This window comes from Coniosporium apollinis (assembly GCF_000281105.1).
Source record: "Coniosporium apollinis CBS 100218 chromosome Unknown supercont1.45, whole genome shotgun sequence".
Lineage (NCBI taxonomy): Eukaryota > Fungi > Ascomycota > Dothideomycetes > Coniosporium > Coniosporium apollinis.
The window spans coordinates 217084-242431 of record NW_006913307.1 but is presented as its reverse complement, the minus strand read 5'-3'; the positions used below and the strand labels follow the sequence as shown (position 1 = coordinate 242431).

At 54.5% G+C, this 25348-nt stretch overlaps 12 protein-coding genes across 12 annotated transcripts; 4 read left to right on the top strand and 8 right to left on the bottom strand.

The window, feature by feature from the left end:
- Positions 1–3895: 3895 nt before the first annotated feature.
- Positions 3896–4531, bottom strand: W97_07844 (uncharacterized protein; the record flags this gene model as incomplete). Its single annotated transcript, XM_007785713.1, has 2 exons — positions 3896–4132; positions 4190–4531. 2 exons carry the CDS (start codon positions 4529–4531, stop codon positions 3896–3898), a joined length of 579 nt encoding a protein of 192 aa, XP_007783903.1.
- Positions 4532–4927: 396 nt separating this feature from the next.
- W97_07843 (uncharacterized protein) lies at positions 4928–5941 on the top strand (the record flags this gene model as incomplete). The annotated part of the gene is made up of 1 exon (XM_007785712.1): positions 4928–5941. A coding segment is annotated over one exon (1014 nt), but the record flags the coding sequence as incomplete, so codon positions are not given.
- Positions 5942–6194: 253 nt separating this feature from the next.
- Positions 6195–6515, bottom strand: W97_07842 (uncharacterized protein; the record flags this gene model as incomplete). The annotated part of the gene is made up of 1 exon (XM_007785711.1): positions 6195–6515. The coding sequence occupies one exon, from the start codon at positions 6513–6515 to the stop codon at positions 6195–6197; it is 321 nt and encodes a 106-aa protein (XP_007783901.1).
- A 655-nt stretch (positions 6516–7170) lies between these two features.
- W97_07841 (uncharacterized protein) lies at positions 7171–8346 on the bottom strand (the record flags this gene model as incomplete). The annotated part of the gene is made up of 1 exon (XM_007785710.1): positions 7171–8346. The coding sequence occupies one exon, from the start codon at positions 8344–8346 to the stop codon at positions 7171–7173; it is 1176 nt and encodes a 391-aa protein (XP_007783900.1).
- A 1059-nt stretch (positions 8347–9405) lies between these two features.
- Positions 9406–9989, top strand: W97_07840 (uncharacterized protein; the record flags this gene model as incomplete). The annotated part of the gene is made up of 2 exons (XM_007785709.1): positions 9406–9465; positions 9513–9989. The coding sequence occupies 2 exons, from the start codon at positions 9406–9408 to the stop codon at positions 9987–9989; spliced, it is 537 nt and encodes a 178-aa protein (XP_007783899.1).
- A 108-nt stretch (positions 9990–10097) lies between these two features.
- Positions 10098–12196, bottom strand: W97_07839 (uncharacterized protein; the record flags this gene model as incomplete). Its single annotated transcript, XM_007785708.1, has 4 exons — positions 10098–11353; positions 11411–11775; positions 11829–11949; positions 12007–12196. 4 exons carry the CDS (start codon positions 12194–12196, stop codon positions 10098–10100), a joined length of 1932 nt encoding a protein of 643 aa, XP_007783898.1.
- Positions 12197–12600: 404 nt separating this feature from the next.
- On the bottom strand, positions 12601–13861 carry W97_07838 (uncharacterized protein; the record flags this gene model as incomplete). The annotated part of the gene is made up of 2 exons (XM_007785707.1): positions 12601–13338; positions 13403–13861. 2 exons carry the CDS (start codon positions 13859–13861, stop codon positions 12601–12603), a joined length of 1197 nt encoding a protein of 398 aa, XP_007783897.1.
- A 926-nt stretch (positions 13862–14787) lies between these two features.
- W97_07837 (uncharacterized protein) lies at positions 14788–15743 on the bottom strand (the record flags this gene model as incomplete). The annotated part of the gene is made up of 2 exons (XM_007785706.1): positions 14788–15529; positions 15598–15743. The coding sequence occupies 2 exons, from the start codon at positions 15741–15743 to the stop codon at positions 14788–14790; spliced, it is 888 nt and encodes a 295-aa protein (XP_007783896.1).
- Positions 15744–16661: 918 nt separating this feature from the next.
- Positions 16662–18299, top strand: W97_07836 (bleomycin hydrolase; the record flags this gene model as incomplete). The annotated part of the gene is made up of 3 exons (XM_007785705.1): positions 16662–16803; positions 16860–16942; positions 16995–18299. 3 exons carry the CDS (start codon positions 16662–16664, stop codon positions 18297–18299), a joined length of 1530 nt encoding a protein of 509 aa, XP_007783895.1.
- Positions 18300–19324: 1025 nt separating this feature from the next.
- W97_07835 (ubiquitin-conjugating enzyme E2 15) lies at positions 19325–20000 on the bottom strand (the record flags this gene model as incomplete). Its single annotated transcript, XM_007785704.1, has 3 exons — positions 19325–19581; positions 19660–19752; positions 19841–20000. 3 exons carry the CDS (start codon positions 19998–20000, stop codon positions 19325–19327), a joined length of 510 nt encoding a protein of 169 aa, XP_007783894.1.
- An 841-nt stretch (positions 20001–20841) lies between these two features.
- Positions 20842–22497, bottom strand: W97_07834 (uncharacterized protein; the record flags this gene model as incomplete). Its single annotated transcript, XM_007785703.1, has 2 exons — positions 20842–22425; positions 22477–22497. 2 exons carry the CDS (start codon positions 22495–22497, stop codon positions 20842–20844), a joined length of 1605 nt encoding a protein of 534 aa, XP_007783893.1.
- Positions 22498–22817: 320 nt separating this feature from the next.
- On the top strand, positions 22818–25190 carry W97_07833 (uncharacterized protein; the record flags this gene model as incomplete). Its single annotated transcript, XM_007785702.1, has 4 exons — positions 22818–22967; positions 23026–23325; positions 23380–23489; positions 23540–25190. The coding sequence occupies 4 exons, from the start codon at positions 22818–22820 to the stop codon at positions 25188–25190; spliced, it is 2211 nt and encodes a 736-aa protein (XP_007783892.1).
- Positions 25191–25348: the final 158 nt, after the last annotated feature.

The following is a 25348-nucleotide window of genomic DNA, read 5'->3' as shown; positions in this document are numbered from 1 at the left end:
TAACGCTTAGAACGGATGGAGTACTAAGCGAAACGGGTAGAATCCCAAGGGAAAATCCGGATCGCGACCGAAATCCTAACGGTCTAAATCCCTAGCACGCAAGAAATCCCTTGGGGGGGTTAGTAGGGCCAAGTTGATTCACAGCCCTGAGTTAGTGATTGAATTTATATCCTAGGCCATATTCCCTTTATAGATGTTGCTTTCCTTTGCCTAAGAACTGCTCCAAGTGAAGTTGCAGAAAAATTTGCTCTGAAAATGGATGGTTTTGAATGCCATCTGGGATAACCAGTTTCTAAATGTCAACCACTCGTTTTCCTAAAGACTGACATTTATCCCTCGCAAAGCGATGACGTAAATGAACTCAACCTTCGCGCGACCGAGGAGATGCCATATCAACTCGCCTAGCAGCCCGAGTACCATCTTTCAAGTTTCTATCAGTTGACGTTGGATGTTGGATATTGAGATCGACTTCTAAGCATGATGCATCCCATACGGTTTCCCTGTCCTCAGATAATTCTGACTACTGTTTTTTCCGCTGCGTCGAACCATACTGGTGGCATGGCAACTCTGCCAATTCGTTCGTAGATATGTTCATGTGGTATAATGCGCTTGAGCACTAAGCAAATTCGCGTGTGGCCGCCCCAATATCTCTCCAGATCAGCCATCTCCAAACAGTAGAGGTCTTCTCCCCGTGATGGCAGTAGCTCCTTATGATTCGCATATTCGATATCTTCCTCTACCTTGTACAACGCCAAATCTCCCTCTTTTCCCGATCCGGCACTACAACCCGGTTCGAATATACACAGATACTCGTGGCCGCCTGTTGAGTCATTTCTAAATCCATAGAATATCGGAATGAGCCGGCCCACAAGAATTAGGGATGCATCTTTTATCCCTAAAAATGGATCTGCTCCATACGACGAGCATGAAATATCAATCACTTTGGAAAGCTCGCTGATTTTCCTGGTGGCCAGTTCCGACTCGAAAGTACTCGAGGTGCCTGGGGGCGAGTACACGCAGTGACTGTCAATTGAAGCCCATGACCACGTGGGTGCTCTGTGCTGTTCAGGCCTGCGCTGCGTAATTGCGAGGCCTCTCACTCTTCGATCGACCGTTTCGCTGACCCAGAGCAAATCCTCTATCAAGTTATCCTCCCACAGCCCTGCTAAATATCTCCCGGTTCGGTACCGCTGCTGCTTTGCTAGACCAGCAATTGCCGCCAGGCGATCAGAGGAACGAGTCATGTCGAGTCCGGTGTACCTCGAGACGAGGCGTTGCCATAAAGTGGCCATTGATTTAGGCGTTCTATCGTAAAGTTGTTGGAAATAGAATGCCTTGTCTGTAGGGACTAACGGGCTAGAGCATTCGCAGGCGGAGCTGCTGCAACACTCCCAGAGAAGTTCACTTGGACCAAATGAGATGAAACGAGGGGAGAGGAGACGCTCCTGGAAAACCCATGCCCGCGAGAATAACGGAAAGCCACGGTCAAGGACTTCGTGTGGGTAGTCGCCATGCATGATGTGCGAAGAAGTCCATTTCCGCAAGTGTACCTCCCAGCCTTCTCCGCTTTCACAGAGACCGTGGAGGGCGACCCCTTGTTCTCCGGATGTTGCCCGTGCGTAACAACCTTCAGTGTCATCATTTGCATGAGCCGCACCAATCGTTATGATTGAGTTTTCATAGATGGAGGCCATCTTCTCAGCTTCCCGTTGCCAATCGACGATGTCATCCTGAACGATGCACAAAGAGTCGATCCACAGACATCGGATTGAGAGTCGTCGGACGAATACCACGGCATCTTGGAACGTCTTGGGAAGGGCAGAGAAAGCTATGACCTTAAGGTGCCTCGCCAGAGATAAGCTGGTTGTTTGAATCGTATGGCATTTCCCCCAACAGTGGCTCAGGCAAGCATATAGCCCGTGTTTCCCCACGGACTCATATAGCCTTACGTTATCAACTTTTTCCAGACCCGTCCTCGGATGTCCCAGGTCTAATACCCTCGTTGGCAGCGGTGGTAGTCCCTTATATTGGCATGTCCCGGAGGTATGGAAAGCCAGGCATGTCGACATCTGATCCAGGACCCACTTGAAGGCCGCTTCAGACCCGGTATCTCCGGAGATCCTCGTTCGAATAGGAATATCTTTCCACGGTGACGGCTTAGCTTCTGAAAATTAGCGGATTATACTCTTATCGTGGTAAGGAACTACGGCAATCGAGGTTATAAGCTCTAAGAAAGCAGTCGTGCGAGTTGGAGAGACTGTACCTGCTACAGTGTACATATCATAACATGCTACAGGATGCATCCCATAACCTGCAGGGACCGAGTCCTTGAACCTGATCTCTATATTGCCCTCTTCGCCTGTCCAATATATCAAGGTTGAGACTGTGTCTCTATCGTAACCAAGAGCGCCTACTGCATCATACAACAAGCGGCAGCAAGGACACCCGCCCGCTTCTGCCGAAGAGTTAAGCCTAGAAGATTCGATCTCCAACCTGTCGCTCGTGAATTCTTTACACACGTCGCAGCCCATTGTCAGGTTCCTTGCATACGCTGCTGCTGTTACCGCTTCACGATAGAGTGGTATGCGAGGAGTGCTGGTGCATAATCGCTGCCCTTGGGGATTCAACGGTGATCTGTCATAGACGACATGGCCTTTGGTTTTGGCGGGGTTCAGCCTTATCAAAATATGCGGAACTGTTGATGATTGGCCCGCCTAAGGATGGGCGCGTCACCTTAGAATTAGGGCCTGCACAAACCGTCGTCCCTCTCACCAAGGCTGTCGCTACAACTTTACAAGAATGATCGTTTCATAGAGAACCTCGAGCGAATGGCGAATTTAGCTGTAAACACCATGCTCTAGTTTCGGCGCCTGCGCTACAGCCCTTAGGGTTGCGTGCCTTAGAGGAAATAAGCCTGTTAATAAAAATTTCCAGTATAGCTACTATATTAGTGCGCGATACTATGATGGTTCTGGCTCGCTTAGTTTAGCCAATATGCCAACAGACTCAAGAGACACAATATTCGACTAGTAGATCGAATTCCAAGCTACTATATATAGCTAAACCATGACAGATACATCTATTATTATAAGCTACTCTTAACTAAAGAAAAAGCAAGTCTTTAAATAGCTAAATTTAACTGCTTTAGGTAGATAAATTACAGTATTATTATTTTATACAAATTTAATAAACTGAGTAACATATAATCTTAGCAAGTCTAATAAATTCTATCATTCTATTTTATTCTCGATAAGAATAGAGGCAACTATTTATACTAGCTGAACAGAAATTATCTCTTATCTTCTAGAATAGGCGAATATAAGCTACCTGCCGGCGGGAAGGCGTATCTTGTTAGAAAAACCCTCTAGGACTTGAGCTGAAAGCGCGCTATCAGCTGGCTGTCAGCCCGCTCTTGGCCCGCTCAGCTCACTTTCAAACTACGTTTTCTGTGAAGATTTTTCGTGATGTTGGTCAACGTCGCCTGCGTCTCAGCCGCTGCGGGGTAGGTATGTGTGTGGAAAGATCCTGGTCTGCCACCCTACAGATCGCCATAGTTCTGAGAACTCTGCTTACTACAGCTCCCTTTCTCCCTACCGCAACCCAGCTTAGCGCTTCTATGTGAGAGTGGCGTGCCTGCAACCAAACAGCGTGCTGAAAGAGCCCTGCGATAAGAAGTGCCTTATGCCTAGCCAGCGGTTTCCCGCCTCCTCCTCCGAAAGCACTCGGGCTATTTCCTTCTATTACCGGGCATCATCCTCCTCCTAGCATTAAGCTGGCGATAAAACGGCGAAGAACCAGCTTATAGCGCCACTAGCAAAGAATCGCTAGTAAGCCATTCTCTTCTAGCAGGGTCGAAGAGCTACATGATCCTTAGCTGGTCTGCCTCTACGATCTTTTACCGCCGTCGTGCCAAGCAAGATGGTGAGCTCGCATGGTTTCCTCTACATGCGCGAAATTGCTCGTAAATATCGGGAAGATACTTTAGCCAATCGTAGCGATGGTTCCCTTCGTTGAACTCTTGGATCGCTCTAAGGAAAGAATAGGGAATTGCCTCTACGAGAGCGTCATTCCAGGAACAGCTGTCAAGGTTTTCTCGGTTGGCAACAAGCAGGAAGTCCGCTTGGATCATGAACTACAATCCACGTGAGAACATGCTACGGTGGAAACTGTTCAAAGCCAGCTGACTCACCTTGAAGCCAAAGTCACCAACTGGAAGAAATGCATAGACGAGCTGGCGTGCTGCTTCGTTGGCCATTTCTCTACTGTCGTCGATCGGAAATCCTACCAGCACCTCGGATCTATCACAGCCCTCTCTTTTCGGATCTTTGGGGAGGTACTTGACCTGGTGACTAGCCACCCAGTATTTGGAGGCCGCCTTACCGCACGTTACGGTGATCTGGTGGACAGCGCCTATGCGAGCTCCACTATCTCGCCTTAATCTCTTCGCCCAGTCGGGTCTGGACCATAAGGCGCTCCTCCACGACCATTCGGAGTCCTGTATCTGAATATTGATTTCCCGCAGCTTGTTCATGAATAGTAGGATGGGAGGTTCTATAGATTTGAGTTCCCGAACAAGGTCAGAGCTGTTGAAAACAATTGAGCACTTTGCTTTGCCTCTGCCCTCGCTATCAGTTGAGTGTGGACCTTCGCAACAATGACAGAAGAAGCGCGAGGTGAAGCTCAACCTAGCTCTGGAGAGTCGCAACGGCAAGTACAACTGCAAGAGCGCCAGATATCAGACTCACCTTGTTTGTACATCCCATTGGAGATTCTTGTTGGGCTTGCTGCAAGCAGTGCGGACAGCAAAGATCAGAATGTTGTGGGATACTCCCAGATGGCGGTAGTCCCACCGTCCTTTGAGGTATAGATAGCTCCACTAACTCGATTCCAACCTCTAGGCGACGCGAGCTGACCTGAGATCTATTAGGGCGACAGTATCAAAATCGAATCACAAGTAAATGCTCAATACATACGGCCCAATCGAGTGATCTATGATATGCAGTTCGCATCTCGGGAGGAAGATCTCCCAGGAGTGCTGGCACGGTCCGAGGGCAACCCACCCCTTAACATCCAAGGAGACCCAAGTGTCAACCTCTGCTACGACAATCTTAGAATTGCTTTCAACTTTCTTCACGAAGTCTTTGGTCGCAATTCTATCGATGGCAGAGGCGGACCACTTATAGGAATCGTCAACTTCGGGTTCTTCTTCCCTAATGCAACTTGGTCCATCAGCAGAGCAAACATGCAACATGTCCCTGTCTTCGGCAATGGATGGGACAATGACCCTTGGAACCAAGGAGCGCCCTTGAATACATGGGCCGGCATGTTTGGAGGCTTTGTTGGCAGTCTTGAAGTTGTCGTCCACGAAATGATGCACGGCATCACACAAACCCATGCTCAGCTGCAAGCGACAGAGGAGCCGGGAGCCCTCGATGAGCATCTATCGGACGTGTTTGGGATCATGGCAGAGCAATGGCAAAAGAAGCAGACGGTCGAGGAGGCGGACTGGCTCATCGGCGAGGATTGTCTGATTCCAGAGAGAAAGGGATTCGCATTGAGGTCATTCGTCAACCCAGGCACCGCCTACGAGTTTGACAGCGACAATCTCAACTTCCGAGGCTTCGCCAAAGATCCACAGAGAGCTCAGTGGTCGGAAAAATACACCGCCAGTGAGGACAGATATGGGGTACACATCAACTCAGGGATTCCGAACAAGGCGTTCTGTCTCTTAGCCAAGAAGCTGGGGGGATACTCTTGGGAGAAAGCAGGTCAAATATGGTATTCGGCGCTGACGAGTAATGAGGTGCGAAAGGACTGCACTTTTCGAAGATGGGCCATGCATACTGTCGACGCCGCGCGGAAAGACCCAGGTTTCGGCAATCCTGTGGCCGACAAGGTCTTGGAAGCTTGGATGGAAGTCGGCCTGAAGCTAAGATGGTAATGATAGTCTTGCATTCACGGATAATCGGCTCGTCATGGTTGTCGAACTAGCTCTAGAAATCCAAGTTGGAAGGTTTAGAGATGCCTAGAGTAGCTATCTTGGGCCATCAGTCCAGTCCTTCACTAACGAGCGGTCGATTCAGCGGTCGAGCGGAAATGATGTCCGAGATGCCGCTAGGATAGCAGACGGTCGTGAGTATAATAGCAAGTCTAGCGGGTCTTCTTAAGCCTCGTGACAACTAAGCGTTGCAACTCTAGGAATTACGCACCACCGTCCTCGCCAGGTTTCGCATTCTCTTGATCACGTTGATGTCGGGCTTGGACTGCGTAGCAAGCTGGTTCAGTGTCTCCGTCACCAGCTGCTGGTGGCTGGTTTCTTCGCGTTGCTTCATGATCCTCACCACCGCAGCCTCGATCGAAAATCCTCTTGAATTGTTGTTTCTCTTCTCCGTCGGCTCCCTCTCCCGATCGGTCTCAACATTGTTCCCTGCCGCCGCAACGCCGACCTTGATCTTGTGAAGCCTACCCACGAAGTCCTTGTTGAAATTCAACCGGTCGCTCGGCTTCACGTCCATGCTTATCGGCGCCTTGATGAGAACCCTTGTCTCGGGCGCTGCAGCGAGCGACTGTAACTTCCGTATGAAATCTGATACCGAGACTGGGGAGTTCGAGCCTCATCCCGGGTCACGAACTGGTGAAGCTCATTGGCGGTCGTACAACCTTGGAAGCATCGTTGCTCCCCGAACCTCGCTCCGGTGTTCGCAGGCGTCACAATAGCTCACTGGCAATCGAATGTTTGTAAGGCTCGTACGTATTTCGAGCTCCGGGCGGCGATCGCAAGCTATACTGAACGCCGGAGTCAAGGACCGCGCTTCCTGTAGGGTTTGGCTACTCGTCGAGGCTCTAAATGGCAGCAATGGGCCTCGTTGGGGACTGCTGTCCCTGGATTGCAAAAGCTTGGAAGCATCAACGACCGTGGTCCCCAGCGAATTTCACACCTAGAGATGGAGGAGCCTAGGGTATAGCTTGATTCTTAGAGTATAGCTAATATCTTGCGCTATTAAGACAAAAGGAACGTGACCATGATACGACGAAAACGGAAGGCAGACTACATGACAAGCATGCAGGCCTTAAGCCTGCAAAAGGAGAGATCGTGTGCGGATAGACGCTAAGGGAAACAAAAAGGCTAGTTGATTCTTCAACATAAAACACATTATCTCATCCATTGTCTCATTTACCATCAACATTTTGGTAGCACGGGAACCAACACTCGATGGATTGCTCGTTGCCTGATGTCGTGACTTTGCAGAAACGGAGCGGCGACCCATCGTCGGTAGCAGGCCCTCTGCCGTCTCCCGTGGTCTCCGAATCCCACTTATAGTAATTGACGTTAGTGTTTTGGCTCCCGGGCGCGTACGTGAAGCCCAGTTTCGTGCCGAAATTGCCTTGCTTCTCAAGTTGGAGGTCGTTGGGAAGACCCTGGAGATCGCAGGTGCCTGTGTTTCCGGGAATAGAGCACGACGTAGTCTGCGTAACTTCCTTGTTCTCCCAATCGAAGAGCTTGACGTTCTTGAAATCATTGTCGCCGTCACGAGTAAGCTCGACACTGCACTGAAAGATGTCCTTGTAGACTGTATTCTGAAGCGCATAGTGATTGTCGGTGCCCTTAGGGTCGTAGGGGGAGCTGATCTTGCCGTTCTGTGTTTTCTTGGCAGTCATCTCGAATTGAAAGCCGTCGCTGCCACAGTTGGTGGTGCCCTGGCCAAGGCAGAATTTAACCTTGCTCTGATCAGCGTTTGTGACATCCGGATCGACTCGGAAATAATCCCCTCGGGCCATGACGCCACCTGGCCTTCCCGGGAAAGTGCCCCGGTTGTTGATGAAGTTGCCAATTTTGGCGCCCAGAGACGAGTTTTCGCCTCCAGGCATGCAGCGCAGGCTGTTCTTGTGCGCTTTCTTATCGAAAGTTTCCTGCTGGGAGGCGGCCGGAGGCCACTCGTCGCATGTATAGCTGGTGGCTTTAGACTGATCGTCGATGAACTTCTGGCTGAAAGGGAAGTTGCCACAGACACTGCCGCCCTGTTGGGCCTGGCAACCGGACTCATATCGGTTGCGGTCGGCTTCGCCGTTGTTGCCATTGGGGCCAATGTAGGTGATCTTATTCGCGTCCGGATCATTAGGAGCTTCGCACCTGATGTAGTAGCAAGCATTGTTGCAGGCACCTTCGGAACCTCTGCAGTTAACCTTGAAGGTGCCAAAGTCCTGTGGCGCAGCCCGAGGGAGCATGCGGTCGGCACGTCCAGGGCCGTAGTAGTTGCCAGTGTCCGTGTCGGCGGCAAGACATACGGATGCACGTAAGAGAATGGCAGCAGTGAGGATGCTCCGCATATTGACGGTGAATGACATGTATGATTATAGATAAACTTCGAAGATGAGGACTGAATAAGAGGACAAAGAGAACCACAACCTCATCAGGGGTACGAAAAGATATAATGGTAAGACAAGAATGATAGAGAGCTGAGAGTTAGAAGGTCATGACAAGAGACATATCTAGCCTTTTATAAGTGCAGTCTCGATCCAATCCAACATATTCGTAGAGCCTCTGATTAACCCAGATGCTAAGAATACATCAAAGCTAACGTTGCTGGTCCCTTACCGTAGGATGCGACTAGCGTAGCAGGAAGGCAAGAAGGCAGAATGGTTCATGAGATACTCAGTAGCCAGCTATAGTGCAGGGTCCTCCCACGTCCGAGAGCTACCGCAGCAGCTTTTTCTGTACTGGTATAAACGTTGATTCATCCTACTCTATGTTGTAGCCAATACAAGCTCTTGGACACGAACTCCAACAGCTGCAGACTAGTAAAACGCTGCAGAAGGATCATATCTCTTACTGCCTGACGTGGCGCAACTTGCGGTTGGCCTTTGGCTAGGCTGAGCTGAGTATCAATGGTGCTGATGATGGGCTGATGGCCCGAATACTGCAAACAGTCTCTCTTGTACTACCTATCACCGAAATCAATATCGTCATCTTGGAGCGAGTTAGATACAAGAGTCGCTTCTCCTCACTGGATGCGAGACTGGGGACGATCAAAAGAGCCTCTTCCTGCGCTAAAGCAGAATTTCTGGGCTAGTCACATATGCCTAAGCACAGACCAGGCAGATGGGCTTTGCGGTCGGGTGGGGCGGGGCTGGATTTCCCGCGTTGTGGCTTCGTAGCCGTGCCGCTCCACCAACACGTCCGCAGCGGACGTGTTGGTGGAGCGGCACGGTTAGTCGGCAGAACATCCATTATTAGAGCGACAGCCTCATCCGCAAATGGCATACCACCCCGATAGACATCGATCAAAAAATCGAGGCTGAGGCGCAGTCTATCTAGCACCGCCATCACCGACGCTCGTATTAAACGATATCTGCACGTATCTGCTGCGAGAATTCGCCTAAGACTCACCGCGCAAGCAGCACACTATGTCGGGCCCTCAACCACCGTATGCTCTTTTCGTGATCGCGCAAGGTGTGAATGTCGATGTAAGGTCTGCTCACACGTTTTCCGTTCATCACTAATGCGAACTCAGTATATCAATGACAGCCTTACCAGAGCCTGGAAAGGCGACTTCGAGGCCGCATGGGAGCTGTATCTAGCGACCGATGACTACGAGGATGCGCCAAAGAAAAGAAGCGACAACGAATTGAGCGAAGGCACTCGTGCACCGATCTCGACAGACTTCAAGTTTCCATTCATAGGGAAAACGTTAGAGGACTGCGCAAAGTGGCTGCAGCGTGCACCAGATGAAGTAGAGTTGAACCGAGAGTACTTCACGGCCTTGGGAGAGCACTCGAAGGAGGATGATACGGTGATGCTATGTCGCATTGTTGACTCGGACGATGCCGGCAATGTGACATTGCAGTATTTTCCTGTACCAACTGGAGATGCGGTCGTGGAGATGCAGACGACGCTTGGTGTAAAGTTCGATGAGAAGCTACAGAATTACCAACGCCAGCGGATGCAGGATGGCAAACCAGATCGGAGTAAGGGCGAGCCATATGCTTAATTAGGGCACTTGCGGACTAGCTGTAACACTCAAGCCTCGCAACTCAAGCCTCGTTTTCCGAACAGCCTGTGTACAGATCTCCAGGTGCTCTATGAACGTAGCAGGACCTCAATCCCCGAAACCCTCGAACTCCTCTTCCACGCCCCTCTTCCTAACCTCCTCAATCATCCTCTGAAGCTTTTCTCTCTCTTCCCGCTCCTCGGGTCCCATCTTCTCCAGCTTCTCCTTCTCCCTCCTTGTCAGCTTCTTCTCCCTCCTCTGCTCCCTCACCGACTTAGCGTCCTTCTTCAAGCTCCACGCCCTCTCCTTCTTCACCCTCCTTTCCCCCTCAATACCCATCCCCTCCTTCCCCCGTCCCTCCCCCACACCTGCCCTCCTCGCCTCCATCTCCGCCTTCCTATGCTTCTCCCTCGTTTTGTCCTTGTACGCAAAATTTTCCCAATCTACCACAACGCCTAATGTCCTATCGCCCTCCCACCGTCTCGCCTCCGGCATCTTCGGCAACCGCAGTAGCCCCCACGCTCTGCCCAACTCCCCCCACTCCAGATCCTGCACGCGAAAGATAGACCCAGCCGCATGTTTCGAGTACGCCTGGACCCAGCTCACGAACGCCTTCTGCGCCTTATCATGTGTTGCGCGATCCGCGCGCACCACCTCCCTGATCCGCTCCGTCGTCGCCGCGGCCTCTTCATCACTGACCACGATCGCAGGCGCAGAAAGCGGCGTAATAGGCGTCTGCCTCACGCGCAGGAACTCGATGTAGTCCTCCTCTCTCCCGGGCGTCAGAAAGGTAACGGCCAACCCCTTCCGCCCGGCACGCGCGGCGCGTCCGCAGCGGTGCAGGAAGGCTTTCGGGTCCGAGGGCGGGTCGAGCTGCACAACGAGGTCGACGGAGGGGATGTCGAGGCCGCGGGCTGCTACGTCGGTTGTGAGGAGGACGGTTGGGGCGACGGAGGTGGTGAAGCGGGCGAAGTTCTTTTGGCGGACGTTAGGCGGGTACTTCCCGTGTAGGGGTACGATGGTGAAGCCGGGTAAAAGGACAGCGAGGAGGTTTTGGAAGTAGTCGACGGCTGCGCAGGTGGAGATGTATATGATTGTTTTTTGTGGCGTTGGAGTTAGGGATGTGAGGAGTGCTCTTAAGGCGGGAAGCTTGTGGGAAGGTGGAGTGAGTAGGTAGGACATTTGTAGACTGGCTGGTGTCCTCTTGTCTAGTGCTCCGTTGGCGCTTTTGACCTTTACTGCGATCCTAACTGGGTTTCTTAGACCCACGCGCACGAGCTGGTCAACTGCCTCGGAAACGCTGGCTGAAAACAGGCCTGTACGTCGCTGCTTGGGAAGGCGTTGGAGGATCTTCTGGAGGTCGTCTAAGCAGTTCCATTAACCCTTTCCCACACCAGACATTGTTGATGGCAGAACAGTACCTTTGAACCCCAAGTCTAGGAGCCTGTCGGCTTCGTCCATCACAAGAACCTCGAACGACGACTGGGGGCAATGGACGTGTGGGGAAGACAGCAGCTCGAGGAGACGGCCAGGGGTAGCTATCAGCAGGTTTGGCGAGGTCCTTAAGAAGTTCGAGAGGTCCTGTGCCGTTGTAGTTGTGCCGCCTAAAAGGAGCTGAGGTATAACTTTGAGGGTCGACGCAGGAAAGGCAGGAGGTGGAGGATGTTCGCCGTCAACATCCATATCAGGGTCCAAATCTGTATTCTGTGTATTGAGGAACGGGGCGGAGGGGCCATGGAAGGCTAAGAGGGAGAGCAGGACAGAGTGGATCTGAGTTGCTAATTCTCTGTTCTTCAAGTCAGACAAGCTGGTCTAGAATTCCAGGAGTGCATAGCTTACCTGGTGGGCGAGATAATGATAGCCCCAACATGGTTCTTCTTGATAGGCTCCGAAATCCGCAGTAATCTTTCTACGACAGGTACAAGAAAGGCCAAAGTCTTGCCCGAGCCAGTTACAGCCTCTGAATTCGCTTGTCAGCTACCGTCTCTTCTTGCCACGACAGGAGCTGATTCTTTACCAACCACAACATCTTTATGGCCCATGAACAGAGGTATGGCGGACGCTTGAACCGGCGTCATCCGGGCGAATCCCATGCTCGAGACTGCGTCCAGTATCCATTCTGACAGACCAGGTGTGAGTGCTTCCCATGCTCTTGATGCACCTGGTGCTTGTGCTTTCGCGCCTTGCTTTACATCCTCTGCCGCCATAGCTTCGTCTTAAAATCGCTTCAGGCGCAAAGATCTCTGTTGCTGGAAGAAGTCAAACCAGAAAATCTTTATCTTATCGGCACGTGAGTGCAGCGGAACTCGCCCGCTCTCTGCGGCAATATCTCGGCGGATAATGCTTCATCGGTTTCCAAGTCAACACGCTGAGCAGAGTATCTAGAAGTAGAGGCTGGTGATTTGAGGGTAAAGGATGAGCGGCATAATACCGCTGGCGATCGGTATTACAGGTCTGGCATGGCCTCGTGGCCGTAAACGTTTTCAATGTTTCCATCATCTAGTGTACGGAAGCTTTGGAAGTGACGGAAGCAATATTGAATTTTGCGCGAAAGGCAAACAACCAAAGCGGAGAAACCCCCCAGCTGTATATCCCATGCTCTATGTGATATCTACCCAAAGATCTTAAGAAAGCCCCATAGGCCCGCGGAACAAAGCACCGGAATAGTAAGATTGTCATCCCAGCCAAATAGATCCACGGCCTCACTCGCAGCAGCCACCAAGCCCGCCCACAAGCTCATGACCCCCAGAGCCACATTGCCCGTAAGAGTCGCCTGGCTCTCACTCCACCCCAGCAGATCCCGCGCCTGCTCGGGCAGCCTCAGCACCCCCCAAAAAGCGAACCTGTGCTGCTCCGTGTCGACACCCAGAGCAGTACGCCACGTCGGCGCCACATAACCCCAAAACAGCCCAGCGGTAAGCACGCCGCAGACCAGCGCAGCGATGGTTCCCGCCGCGCTCTTCCCCTTCCTGACGCGCCACGTATACCGGCCCCAGAGCCTCCCAAATGTGCTGGCAGCGGTATCGCACCAGCTGAGCAGCATTATCGACACCACGGCAATATCCTTCGGGAAGAACCGCATCACAATCCACGTGCCGAGGAGGTACCATATCACGCCGTTCCAGCCGTCGACCTCGGACTCGCGCATCAACGCGCCGAGACAGGTGATGTAGAAGCGGTTGAACGCCGGGTAGCGGTGTCTTATCACGTCTGTTGCGGCTATGGGTATCAGGAGGCTGAGGAGGAAGGGGTGCACGCGGGACTGCCGCGTGCCTGAGGCGTAGAGGTACATGGCTAGGAAGCCAATAGAGACGTGGAGGACTTTACGAGGGATTTCGTGGCGGTGGATCTGAGAGGAAATGTTAGGTCTCTGTCTTGTGAACATGATGAGCGCGAGCAAAGGATGGACTTACGAATGACCGCCAGCGCTGGTGAATAGGGATCAGTCCCAGAGGACTTGGACTTCGGCTTATTTCGCGCCAGTAATTCCGGTTCGCGGCAGAGGGCGAGAGGTGACCGTTCGCTACTACTGACCCATTTGCAGCGGGAGCTTCGCCTTTTCGGCGTGAAGCTGCAGCAGATGGGATGCCCGATTTTGGGTTGACCGCGGTCAGACCGCTCATCCGTCTCTTCCTGCTCTCGAGCACAGACTCTCTGCTTCGTGATCGAGCGCGCCGCTCCAGCTCAGAGCCTGAGGAGTCCGCATCTTCAGAAATAGGCTGCGGCGAATTGACCCGTTGGTTCGCGCGGGTTTTGGAACGTGTGGTGGGGCCAAAATAACTGTCTCTGCCGCTGCTCTCGGAAGGCGTAGGTGAGGGAGAAATGATGCGCGTGCTGGGGATCTGATATTGCGCGGACGTCGTCGAGGCCATCGCGTGCTGCCAACAGGCTTCGAAAGAAGGAAGGGGAGGTGTGTGGATCAATCCGGAGAAGGAGGTACGCGCTTGAGCGCAGATGTGTGCGAGAAAGCCGAAGAAGCCGTCGTCTGGGGCGGAGTTTGTATACAGTGGCTGTGCGACTGGGTCGGATGGATTAGAGGCGCCTGCATCGGAGATTACTGGAGGATATGAGGACGCCAGGGTTGATGTCGCGCGCGCGAAAGATCATGCTCTGGGGAAAGAGCAGCGGGCACAGCGGCGACGAAAAAGAAAATGGCCTTCGAGTTGTTGAGCGGCTGTTACTGTTGATAACACGCTGGTACAACGGGAGTCCCTGGGCGTGTCTTGATTTTCGAACGGGAAGCCTGCTCACCGAGATGCCGTCACCGACACGTGATCCGCAGGAGAGTTGAGCTGCCTCACGCCTTAGGTGTAAAGCTCTGGCTATATCGAGACATTATTTCGTTGAGACTTGAGGATCTTGATATGCAGTAGGAGCTAACGGAAATCGAGGTCCCCTTCTATGCATATTGAGAAATATAAGCTCTCGTCATGCAGCTTCTGCCGCCGCGACACGGTCCACACTTGCAGAGAGGGGAAACAATGCAAAGCAGCTGCAGGACGCACAGACATAGTATCAATATCTTCTGCCATACTAAGGCCTTCTAGGTGCGTGTCCCTTATCCTCATACATCATCTGTATCTTCCAAGCTGTCCGGCTTTCAGAGCCGCAAGACATTTCATTCTCGTACACAAAGCCCCTTCCCTACTGCACTTAGCCTCTTCCATAATACAACCAACCTCTTATGCCCCTTGTGCACTATATCGCGTCATGCCCCCACTCAGATTCAACCAGGACCTGAGATGCCGTCACGCCCAATCCGGCGGCTCTCCTATTGCCTTTTCATGTTCTTCCGTCCTCATCTTGTAGCCGGCATCTCCATCACCTCCGCCTCTCCAATACCACTCTTATGCGGATACGGCGCTGGCATCACGTACGGCCCCTGCTGTGCAGACGGGTGTCTTGCCGGCATGACATACGGCGCAGGACTCTGGCTCGGATGCGGCGGTGGAAGTATATATTCAGTCGATTGAGGCGACGTCGTTTGCATGTATGCTGTCGACTGCGGTAACGTCGGTTGTGGTGGCGGCGGTGCGGCATTATGGGAGTAATATTCTTGCGGGGAGATCTGATACGGGCTTTGCTGGTACGGATTCTGCTGCGAAGCGGTGGATGAGAGCTCAACGGGCGCATAGGGCGTGCCGGCGTAGAGTTCTGCGGCGTTGGCTGTGGGGGCGTATTGCCCGCGCGTTGGGGCCTTGCGGGTGCGGTGGTAGATCACGGAGGCATAGATGAGGGGGCCGAGCCATATAAGCCTGGGATGGCCGGGTTGGTTAGCTTGGTTGGTTGGGGAGGGGGCGGGGCTGATTGCGGAGGTGGAGGAGACGCACAATATTACGAAGGCTATGGTGATGCTAAGGTAGTCCCCGTGCATGGCATAGGGTATCGTCATCGCGAAGACGATGAGCCAGATCGCGCAGCCGATGACGTTGAAGGTGAGGAAAGTCTTCGGCTTTAAACTGTGTCGGCTATAGAGCACTATGGATGCGATGTCTAACGCGGCCAAGGTAAGATTGAATAGAAGAGTTACAAGGTAGGAGCTACGTGTAACGCAAAGCGATTAGTCGAACAGTTGCTGAGCGAAACATCACTGGGGACGCAGACATACCCTTGCGAGCTTCTTGTATTACCGCGGGCAGCCATGAGGTATATTGTGCCGCCGATGAAAAACACTTCAACCAGTCCTCTTATAAACCAGAAGGGAACCAAGACGCGCTTGAGCCATGGGTTGTTAGGGTCTCTGACGCGCTCCATCGTGTGATATTGTGTGTTTAGGTGAGTGACTCGGGAAAAACGCGCAAGAGCACGATTGACGATGCGGTCGCGATGAGTACAACGGCTTGGAAGCGATGGAGACGAAGGAATATGAAGAAATCCAGCTGCTCGAGCTGGGAGAAGACGGAAGTTTCACTCAATCCCACCTTGCTAAGGCAACCGTCCCGCTAGATGAGACAGCTAAAGGCCCTTTGACCTTGCGCTGGCAGGCGCCCTGGGGGGGCTTCCCCCCTCAGCCTCCTGAGGGGAGGAGGATGAGAATGCTTGCACAGCCCGAACGGGAGTCCGTTCGCGAGAAAGCCGGTCCGTCATTGGCGGAGATGCAAGAGGTGCCTGTGGGCTGCGGCAGGGGAGCTTGGGCCGTCCTAAATTTACCTCCTCGCTATTTCGCCAGCAAGCTTGGAAGGCCAGGGGCCAGGACGCAGCATTGACGATCATCTGTGGCAGGAGCAGGTCCCGCCGTGGTTGACGAATGCAGGAGCCCGAGTGTAGGAGCTTGCTCAGGGCCCAGATGCTCTGGTCTGCGGAGGTCGATGTGCGTTCCTATCGTGTGGGATGGCCTCAAGGAAGATTGGCTCTTGAATGAACAGCGTCTCTAAACAACTGTCGACCTACCTTCGATAGCGGGAGAATTCAAGTTGACAGAGGCAGTTGTACAGGAAAGTGGACAGGTAAAGTCACGAGACCTCGAGGCGCGTCTGGCGCGAGCCCCCCGATAAAGCTCCCTTATCGCAAAAAGGGTCAATGCTTCCCGCATGTGGGACATGTGCCGCATCCGTCTCTCCATCCATCTCAGTCGTTAAACCTCTTCCAACTCCTTCCTCCTTCTGTCTGTCAATCTAGAAGACTAAAGAGCAAACTCCGCCGTCCACAGCCTCTACACCCACAGCAAGCAACATGGGCGCCAACAATTCCAAGGTCCCTGAGTCGGTCTACCGGGAATACCAACAAGACATCGCCGAGCGGCTTCGGGCTCTTGAGCTTGAGCGGACCCCAGACGTCGCAGAGAAGGACTATATCTTGGTGGAAGACGATGCCCGTAACTCTCCCCTGGCTCGGGCTGACAGCTTTGTCACTGAAACTTACCGTCCCTAGCGCCGAGCTACACTCCATACAAGCACGATGTGTCCATATCAGCGACCGAGCAGTGGGAGAAGGAGCTCCTAGAGGACCCTAAGGTAGACCAGACTCCGCATACTGCGTCAAAGTATATACTAATACTCCCCACAGAACCGCCTCGCCCTCGCCGCCCTCTCCACCAACCCCGCAGCCTCCGTCCTCTCCTCCCGCGCCGCAATAATCCACGACATCCAATCCTTCAACATTAAGATCCCGCTCGAAGGCTCGCCCGTCACGAACCAGCGCTCCTCGGGACGATGCTGGCTCTTCGCCTCCACAAACGTCTTCCGCGTCGCCATCATGAAGAAGTACGCGCTCTCCTCCTTCGAGCTGAGCCAGGCCTACCTCTTCTACTGGGACAAGCTCGAGAAGGCCAACTACTTCCTCGAGAACATCCTCGACACCGTCGACGAGCCCCTTACGGGCCGGCTGCTGCAGGCGCTGCTGGCCTCGCCCGTGGGCGACGGGGGCCAGTGGGACATGGTCGCCAACCTGGTACAGAAGTACGGCCTCGTGCCTCAATCCCTCTACCCAGACAGCTTCAACGCCATGAACTCCTCCGCCATGGACCGCCTTATTACATCCAAGTTGCGGGAATACGCTCTCCGGCTGCGCGCGCTCGCCTCAAAGAAGCATCCCAGCGTTGCAGCATCGCTCGCCGGTGCCAAAGAGAAAATGTTGCGTGAAATCCACCTCATTCTGACGCTCATGCTCGGGCCTCCGCCCAGCCCCTCCAAGGCCTTCACGTGGGAGTTCACGGACAAGGAGGGCCGCTTCCGCAGCGTGCATACGCGGCCTACCGCCTTTGCGTCCTCGCTCTCTGACGCGACGACCGTGCGCGCCCTCGGCGGCACGGACGTGCATAAGCTGTTTAGCCTCGTCAACGATCCGCGGAATGAGTATGGCCGCCTGCTCAGCGTCTCGCGGCTCGGAAACGTATGGAACGGGCGACCGATCACGTATGTTAATGTTGATATGGAGACTATGAAGAAAGCCGTCATCGGCATGCTGCGTCGCGGCTTGCCCGTCTTCTTCGGCTCCGATGTCGGGAAGTACAGCGACTCGAGCAGGGGCATCATGGATACGGCGCTCTTCGACTTCGAGCTCGGCTTCAATGTCCGGCTTGGCATGAACAAGGCGGAACGGCTCATGACAGGCGAGAGTGCCATGACGCATGCGATGGTGTTGACGGGGGTGCATGTTGTTGATGGCAAGCCCGTGCGATGGAGGGTCGAGAACTCGTGGTCGGAGAGCGCGGGTACGAAAGGGTACTTCGTGATGAGTGATGATTGGATGGATGAGTTCGTCTATCAGGCGGTTGTTGATCCCGCGTTTGTGGGTAATGAGGTGCTGGAGGTGCTGAAGCAGAGCCCGAAGATGCTGGAGCTGTGGGATCCGATGGGCGCGCTGGCGTAGAAGCGCGCCGGGGCGGTGAGGGGTGTTGCGGTGTGCCGTCGCCTGGGGTTGGGTATCTGGCGTTGTTGTCTGGTGCTGGCATGCACGCGTGGGGCGTTGAACACACTATGAGGAAGATCTATCACTCGTGTTGGTGAGGCACGTGGTCGCTGTGAGGTCCATCGATGATATGCCTGCTTCGACTGCTTGTCTGTAGATGGTTTATATGAGACTTCGCACTCGATCATCTGCGGTGCCGATATTGTTTGCTACTCGAGGAGACTTCGCCTGCTGTCCCGTCCACCTCAAGTCCTCGCTTAGAAACCAAGCTAGAAGAGAAAAATGTGGGAGCAATCTAGATTGCACGTACAAGCAGCAGCGGCCCATCCAACTCGCGAACAACCTGACACGTCATATATGTCACCGGCTCTGCGCCGAAGTCTTGAGTGTGAATTCCACAAAGAGCGTTCGGCGCACCACCCGAGCTTTGAGCGTCTATCGCCAACCCACCAGAGTGCCCGTGGCATTGTTGCAGAAGACTGTCCGTCGTGCTGGACGTGGCTCTCGATGCCATTGACCCAGAGGGCAGGCGCTCAGGGTGCATTTGACATTTTGCGGCATTCTAGGGAAGAGAGGCGACTGCCGCTTTGGGACACGCGCTACAATAACCGCTTATCGGATTCTTTTAGGTAATCTGGGGACCGTGGGACAAAAACAGAAAGATGCTCTGGTAATGGACAGTGAGAACAGCGAGAGGGGCTGAGTCAATGGAAACACGATAGTGAGGGTAAGAAGGCCTGGAGCAGAGGCAGCAAGCGGTGGCGTCTGTTCATTGCTAGTCTGGCGATGCGCCAGTTCATACTATATAGCTGGCAAAGAAGGGGAGACATATCCAGAACCTCACGCCGATAACAATGCAATGACCCATACTCCCTATACACAAACCTCAACGCTGTCATAACCCGAATATCAGTATCAACCGCCCTTGAAGATCCTCCTCCACCGTCACCCTCAAACCCATCACCACGTCCTATCCACGCTCCTCGCTACTCCGCCTCCAAACTATCCCTCACACACTTCCTCACTCGTTTCTTAAACTCCCTCGCGTCATTCCTCCACATCGTCGCCGCCTCCACATTCGCCGGACTCTCGTCGTTTGGACTACTCAGCATGCTGATAACACTCAGCAATATCGTCTCCGGGCTCTGGACCGGCGACCACCGCTCCGAGGCCGACTCGTAGCCGTATTTGTCTTCTTCAGGGGGGTGGAGGATCGAGATGCAGACTTCGCCGTTCTGGTAGACTAATGGAATGTGTTAGTAGGAGCGCAGCGAGCGAAGACAGAGAGTGGGGGGGGGAGAGGAGACATGTAGGGACGTACTGTTGGGATGCCATATCGGCGTCTCGAACTTCATTTTCGGCGGCAGTAGAGGATACTCCGGCGGAAAGCTGAGGCGGGCGCGGAAGAATCCACCTGTGAACAACACCCAGCGTATCAGCCTTGCTATCTTTTCCGTTTTCTGTTCCTGTAATACGCACAGAACAGAACAGGAGCTACCCACCGCCATAAAACTTGCACTCGTCGCTGATCATAAGCATCACCTCCCACTCGAAGACGTTGTTGTCGACCAGCCCGCAGCTTATGCCGGGTATGTCTTTGTCGGTTTGCATTTGCTTTAGCTGGCGCGCCAGCAGGCCTGCGGTTGCTGATCGGGTTGCCATGGTCGTGATTTTCGGCTACTCGCTCGCCTGACCGCGCCTTGTCCTGATTGCTGGGTAGTCTGCAATACGTTGTGCGCTTATGGTGTGTGTGGTATCGCACTCGGTTTGATACGCTTGGATCTTCGAGCTCGAGGGGCGAGGGCGGGGTTGTATGCAGTGTGGAGCCAGAGGCAGCGATGTTGGTAAAGGATGGAGGCTGAGCTGCTGCGTTGCCGGTGAACGATGGGGGTGTAGACAGGTAGCGCCGTAAAGTAGTCGAGCACAAAGTGAGCGTGAAAGTGGATTTGTTCAAAGAGTGCGGCGTAAGGCAAGGTGAGATGGACTCGAGGCATGTGGGCGCGTGCAACGGCAAAGCGGCTCGCACCGATGCCGGATCAGGGTCCACTCGGTCCGAATGCAGGGGTCAAATTCGGCATCAAGCACCTGCATGCTGATGCCTCCCGTCTTTGATGCTTTTGCGTCGCCTGAAACACTCAGAGCTGACCGTCTATAAGACAGCCAGAAAAGCACGGCGGTTTGTGGTGTTCAACGTACTCAGATATAAGATAGGTGCCAGAACAGCTGCACGACGTCGCTGGGCGCTTTCCGTCCTTTCTCCTCCCTTGGATACGGCGATTGGCTATCCCTAGCAAACTCAGTCCTTCTAGTTCCATGCCTTTAGTCTATACAATTCTGGTGCTAAAACAACACCGCGCCGTAGCGCATGAAGAACGTGTCATCCGCTGAAACCGTCTCTTCAACCGAAATACAGCATTTGCTGCTGACGCTGTAGCAAAGCTCCAACATCCGTCCTTTACCGTTACTCCGATAACGGTGGGGTTACTGATACACCAGTCCCAGCTCAGTCCTCCTTCTTCACGTCTGCCCCATCCTCAGCTGTTTTCTTCTTCTTCGCACCCTCGTCCTTCTCAGCCTTCCCCTTCCTCCCCTTTTCCGCCTTCTCCCTCAAATACCTCACCGTCCTGCTCGGCCCCGCCGTAACCAGCCCCTTCAGACTCTGACTCGTACTCGGCCATTTGACCGTCTGATTAATCGCCCTGGTAACCATCTCGCGCAGATCCGGCTCCCCGGCAATACGCCGGTCGAACTCAGTGCCCTGCCGCTTCTTGAAGCTCGTCGCGTCCTCGTCCTGGCTCCCCTCGACGATCTTGTCGAACTCCCGCTGCGGCATCGCGAACTTGCGCTGGTAGAGCGCGTACAGCTTCTGCCGGAAGGCTTTGGGCAGCCGCCGCACCATGTTCCCGCGCTTAACGGGGTCCATGTCCTGCGCGATCTTGATGTCCTGGAGCGAGGTGTCGGCTTCCCAGTCCTTGCTGCGTTGCACGCGCGGGTCGTTGTGGCTAACGTTCGGCAGGTCCTCGATGAATGGGTCGTACAGCTGGCGGAAGTTCACGAGCTGGTGATTCACGATGTTGGAGACTTTTTTCGGGTCCTCGGATTTGAAGGACATACGCGGGTCGCCCGTGTAGCTGAGCCCGGCGATCGCGCTGAAGAGCTGCTTCTCGGTGAAAGTTTCGGGGAGCATGAGTAGCGCGGTGCGCACGGCGGAGATCAGGTTGATCTGGTTCGCCATCCGGATGCGCGGCTCGTCGCGCAGGATCTTGACGGGCTTTTGGAGCCGCCCGGCCAGGTAGAGCGTGTCCCACTCGCTGAGGTCCCGGTACAGCGTGTCGAGGTTCACGACGCCGTATTTGATCAAAGTGCCGTTGACGGTGATGTAGGGGTTGAAGTAGACGCCCGCGCCGAAGCGGTCCTGCACCGCGGACACGAGACCGGAGCCGAGGCTGCCAAGGAAGGAGTAGTGGTCGCGGTGCTGCGTAAGATTGAGCGAGTGCCAGTGCTGTGTGTAGGTGACACCGAAGATGAAGTCGATCATTTTGCCGCCGCCCTTCTGCCACTTAAGTACAGCTTCGGGAGGGTGCGGGTGTGGCGATAGGGCGGCGCTGGTTGCCGTAGCATCGCTTTGCGGGAAGACACCGGAACCGTAGGCGAAGGCATACTTGATGGGCGCGCGGAACTGCCAGAGTATCTGCCGCAGGCTCTCCTTGAACTCTTCATTTATTCTCATGTGCTGGTTGGCGCCGAAGTAGCGGTGTGGGAGTTGTGAGAAGGCGGTGATATTCCAGTCCTCGTCCTCCCATCCCGGCGGGAGAGAGGGGCTGGGCTCCTCGGAGGACTTGCCAGAAGCGGGCTTGGGTCTGGTGGAAGAGCCAGCGGTTGGCGAGGGAGTTCGAGTGGAAGCAGATACAGCGGCGTCGTGGGCTTCGCGCTGGAAGAGGGCTGGTCGCTCGGCGTCTGTTTTCGCTGTTGAGTCGGATTGGGAGGCAAAGGTCCGGCCTCTGAGAAATGGCGGGCGGGAATGCCAGGCTGCCTGTCCCAGCAGGAAGCTGTGGCCGCAGAGAACGGGCGTGGAGCCTCTGGTAGACTACGGCTGTCAGCTTGGGTAGCAGCGGGAGCAGCCGGGAATTCGACATACGGCAAGCCTCAATCGAGCCATTGCTTGCAAAGGGAGTGGCAGCGCGTTTACCGGCGCAAGAAGAAAAGGCAATTCATAGTACAGAAGCAAGGCGTGCAGTAAGCAGTTGGGCGCAGAGCGGAGAGTCGCGCAAAACGAATGCAGGAAGAGCGCTGGAGCTTGTTGAGGGCCGCTTGGCTGCCTTAAGTTTCCCGGGGCTGACTAAGCGGCCGGAAGCTTCCTAAGGCTGCCGAGTTGTTTACACCCTTGAGTTGGCAGCAGCAACCACCACTCAGTCCTCCCACACACTACAGTTGCTCGCGCATTCTTGACACAACCAAAGCAAGAGCAAGGAGGGCAACATGGGTGCTCCCGAAGGTGTACAGACTGTCTCCGGCAGACTGGCAACCTTCGACGAACCGCAACATCTACCAAAGCGACGCGCCTCGGCCACGAAGAAGAAGGCCGCATCGACAGTGTCCTGGCCACATGAGAAGCCTGCGCCAGAAGATGTGAGCTGCGCGTTTACGATCCCATGATGCGCGACTACGCTGACAGTGCCGAAAACAGCTTGCGCGCGCCGGCTTCTACTACAAACCCGCGACAAACAGCCCCGACAACGTCACCTGCTTCATCTGCAAGCGCTCGCTCGACGGTTGGGAGCCCGATGACGTGCCGGCGGTCGAGCATCTTAACCACTCCCCGAACTGCGCGTGGGCGGTCAACGTCTGCATCAGCTACCGCTCCGACGACCCAGATCGCGTCGAAGGGGACCCGATGGAGGACAAGTACGTCGAGGCGCGAAAGGCGACGTTTCAGGACAGCTGGCCGCACGAGGCTAAGAAGGGCTGGAAGTGCAAGGTCAAGAAGGTAGCGCGCCATAGTCATGAGCTTGTGGAAGGCTGCTAATGAGTGGGACTTCAGATGGTCGAGGCGGGGTGGTGCTACGACCCAAGCCCAGAGTACGATGACGGTGTGACATGCTTCTACTGCAATCTCTCGCTGGATGGCTGGGAACCAAAGGACGATCCGCTGTGAGTGCCTCGCTTCTGCCTCCTTGCATCCTATCGCTGACCTAGCACAGGGAGGAGCATCGGAAACGATCGCCAGACTGCTACTTCTTCACACTCATCGACAGCTATGCCGGAAACAGGAAAGCAGCAAAGGGCAAAAAGGGGCGCGGGTCTTCGGCGTCGAGGACTTCCCGATTGTCTACGCAATCCAACCTCACCACATTCTCTGAAGCACCATCGTTGATGTCGCTGGGCGACCCTCCACTGGAAGATGAAAGCGTTCTGACGACAGCAACCACCGCCACTACAACATCAGTGGCTCCGAAAGGACGAAAGACGAAGGCCAAGCCAGCAGCAAAAGGCAAGCGAACCGCAAGCGGCAAAAAAGCTGCACCGGAAACTATGGTTGTGCTGGATTATCCTATAGACGAACCTGAAGTGCAGCACGCGGAAACCACCGCACAGCCTCTGAAACGAACAACAAGGCGGAATACCCAGCTTGCAGACAACTCACATATGGAGACAGACTCCCCTCCGCGACGACCCACTAGGACCAAGGTCACAAGGGCTGTATCGAAGCCCGAACCGGAGCCGCCAGAAGACGAAAGCCAGCTGCAGTCTGAGCTAATTGACGCTGTGCATCGCGCAACGATCGAGACGGTATCAAAGCCCAAGCGCGGAACTAAAAGGACCAGCGACGGACTGGCGAAGCTCGACTCGTCAGTTGTGATCCTAGCTGCAGCTCCTGCGCCAGTCGAAGAGCCGGCGCCCAAACCAAAGCGCGGCAGAAAGCCTACTAAGAAGGCAAAAGGGTCTATCCAGCCTCGTTCATCCGAAGCCACTGAACCCGAGGAATCTCAAGCGCCGGCACCGAAACCTGCACCAAAAGCCAAAAAGGGCAGGAAGATCACTAAGAAGGCAACTCCGGAGCGTGAACCTGAGGACGAACCGCAAGCAATCGCAGAGCCTGAACCCGAGCCCGAGCCAACAGCCACCACTCCCCCTCCAGTCGTTACACTCGACGACTTCCCCCTGCCTCCACCCTCCCACCACGGCGCCGAAACCCCCGTCCACGCGCCCTCCCTCGCAGAACCAACACCTGACCCCGACACCCCAACACCTGCGCGCGTAGCTCTAACCCCAGGCCGCCTCTTCTCCGCAACGAGACGACCCGCATCAACACCTCTCAAGGCCGCGACACCTCCACCAAAAGACCGGATACCCTCATCATCGCCGCACCAATCTTCAGACGCAGAGAACCTACCGCCGTCTTCGAGACCTTCGCTGCATGCCCAGCTCTCCGCCGCCAAGCAGCCGCCTCATATCCCTCTGGCGGCAACACCCAACCTCTCGCCCTCAAAGCGCTCCCACCCCCTCACCGGCGCCCTGACCACCGCCGCGCCCTGGACAGCCGCGGAGCTGGAAATGGTCTTCCTCCTCTCGCCCTCATCCAAAGCGCTGCTGCAAGCCCCTAAAAACGCCTCGATATTCACGGAACTCGACCAAGAGAACCTACAAAACATGTCGGCAGAGGAACTGGCAAGGAGAGTCAGGCAGGGTCTCAGCAGCCCGGAGAAGAGGATGAGCGTCCAGGAGTGGATTTACTGGAATGCGGCTAGGGGAGAAGAGAGGTTGAGACGGGAGTGTGAGAGGTTGGTTGGCGTTTTCGAGACGGAGGGACGGAGGGCGCTGGGGAGTTTGGAGGGGGTGGAGTGTGTGTAGGGGAAGGGAGGGGAGGGTCGGACATGGAGATCAGGCTGGGCCCGCTATGGCTGACGCTGGAGTGTTTTCGGAAATCTTGGAGAGATGTTGGCTGTCTGGGAATCTCCCTTGGTGGTTTCGGCGTTGGGGTGAGGCTGACCTGTGGTCGTTTGGATGAC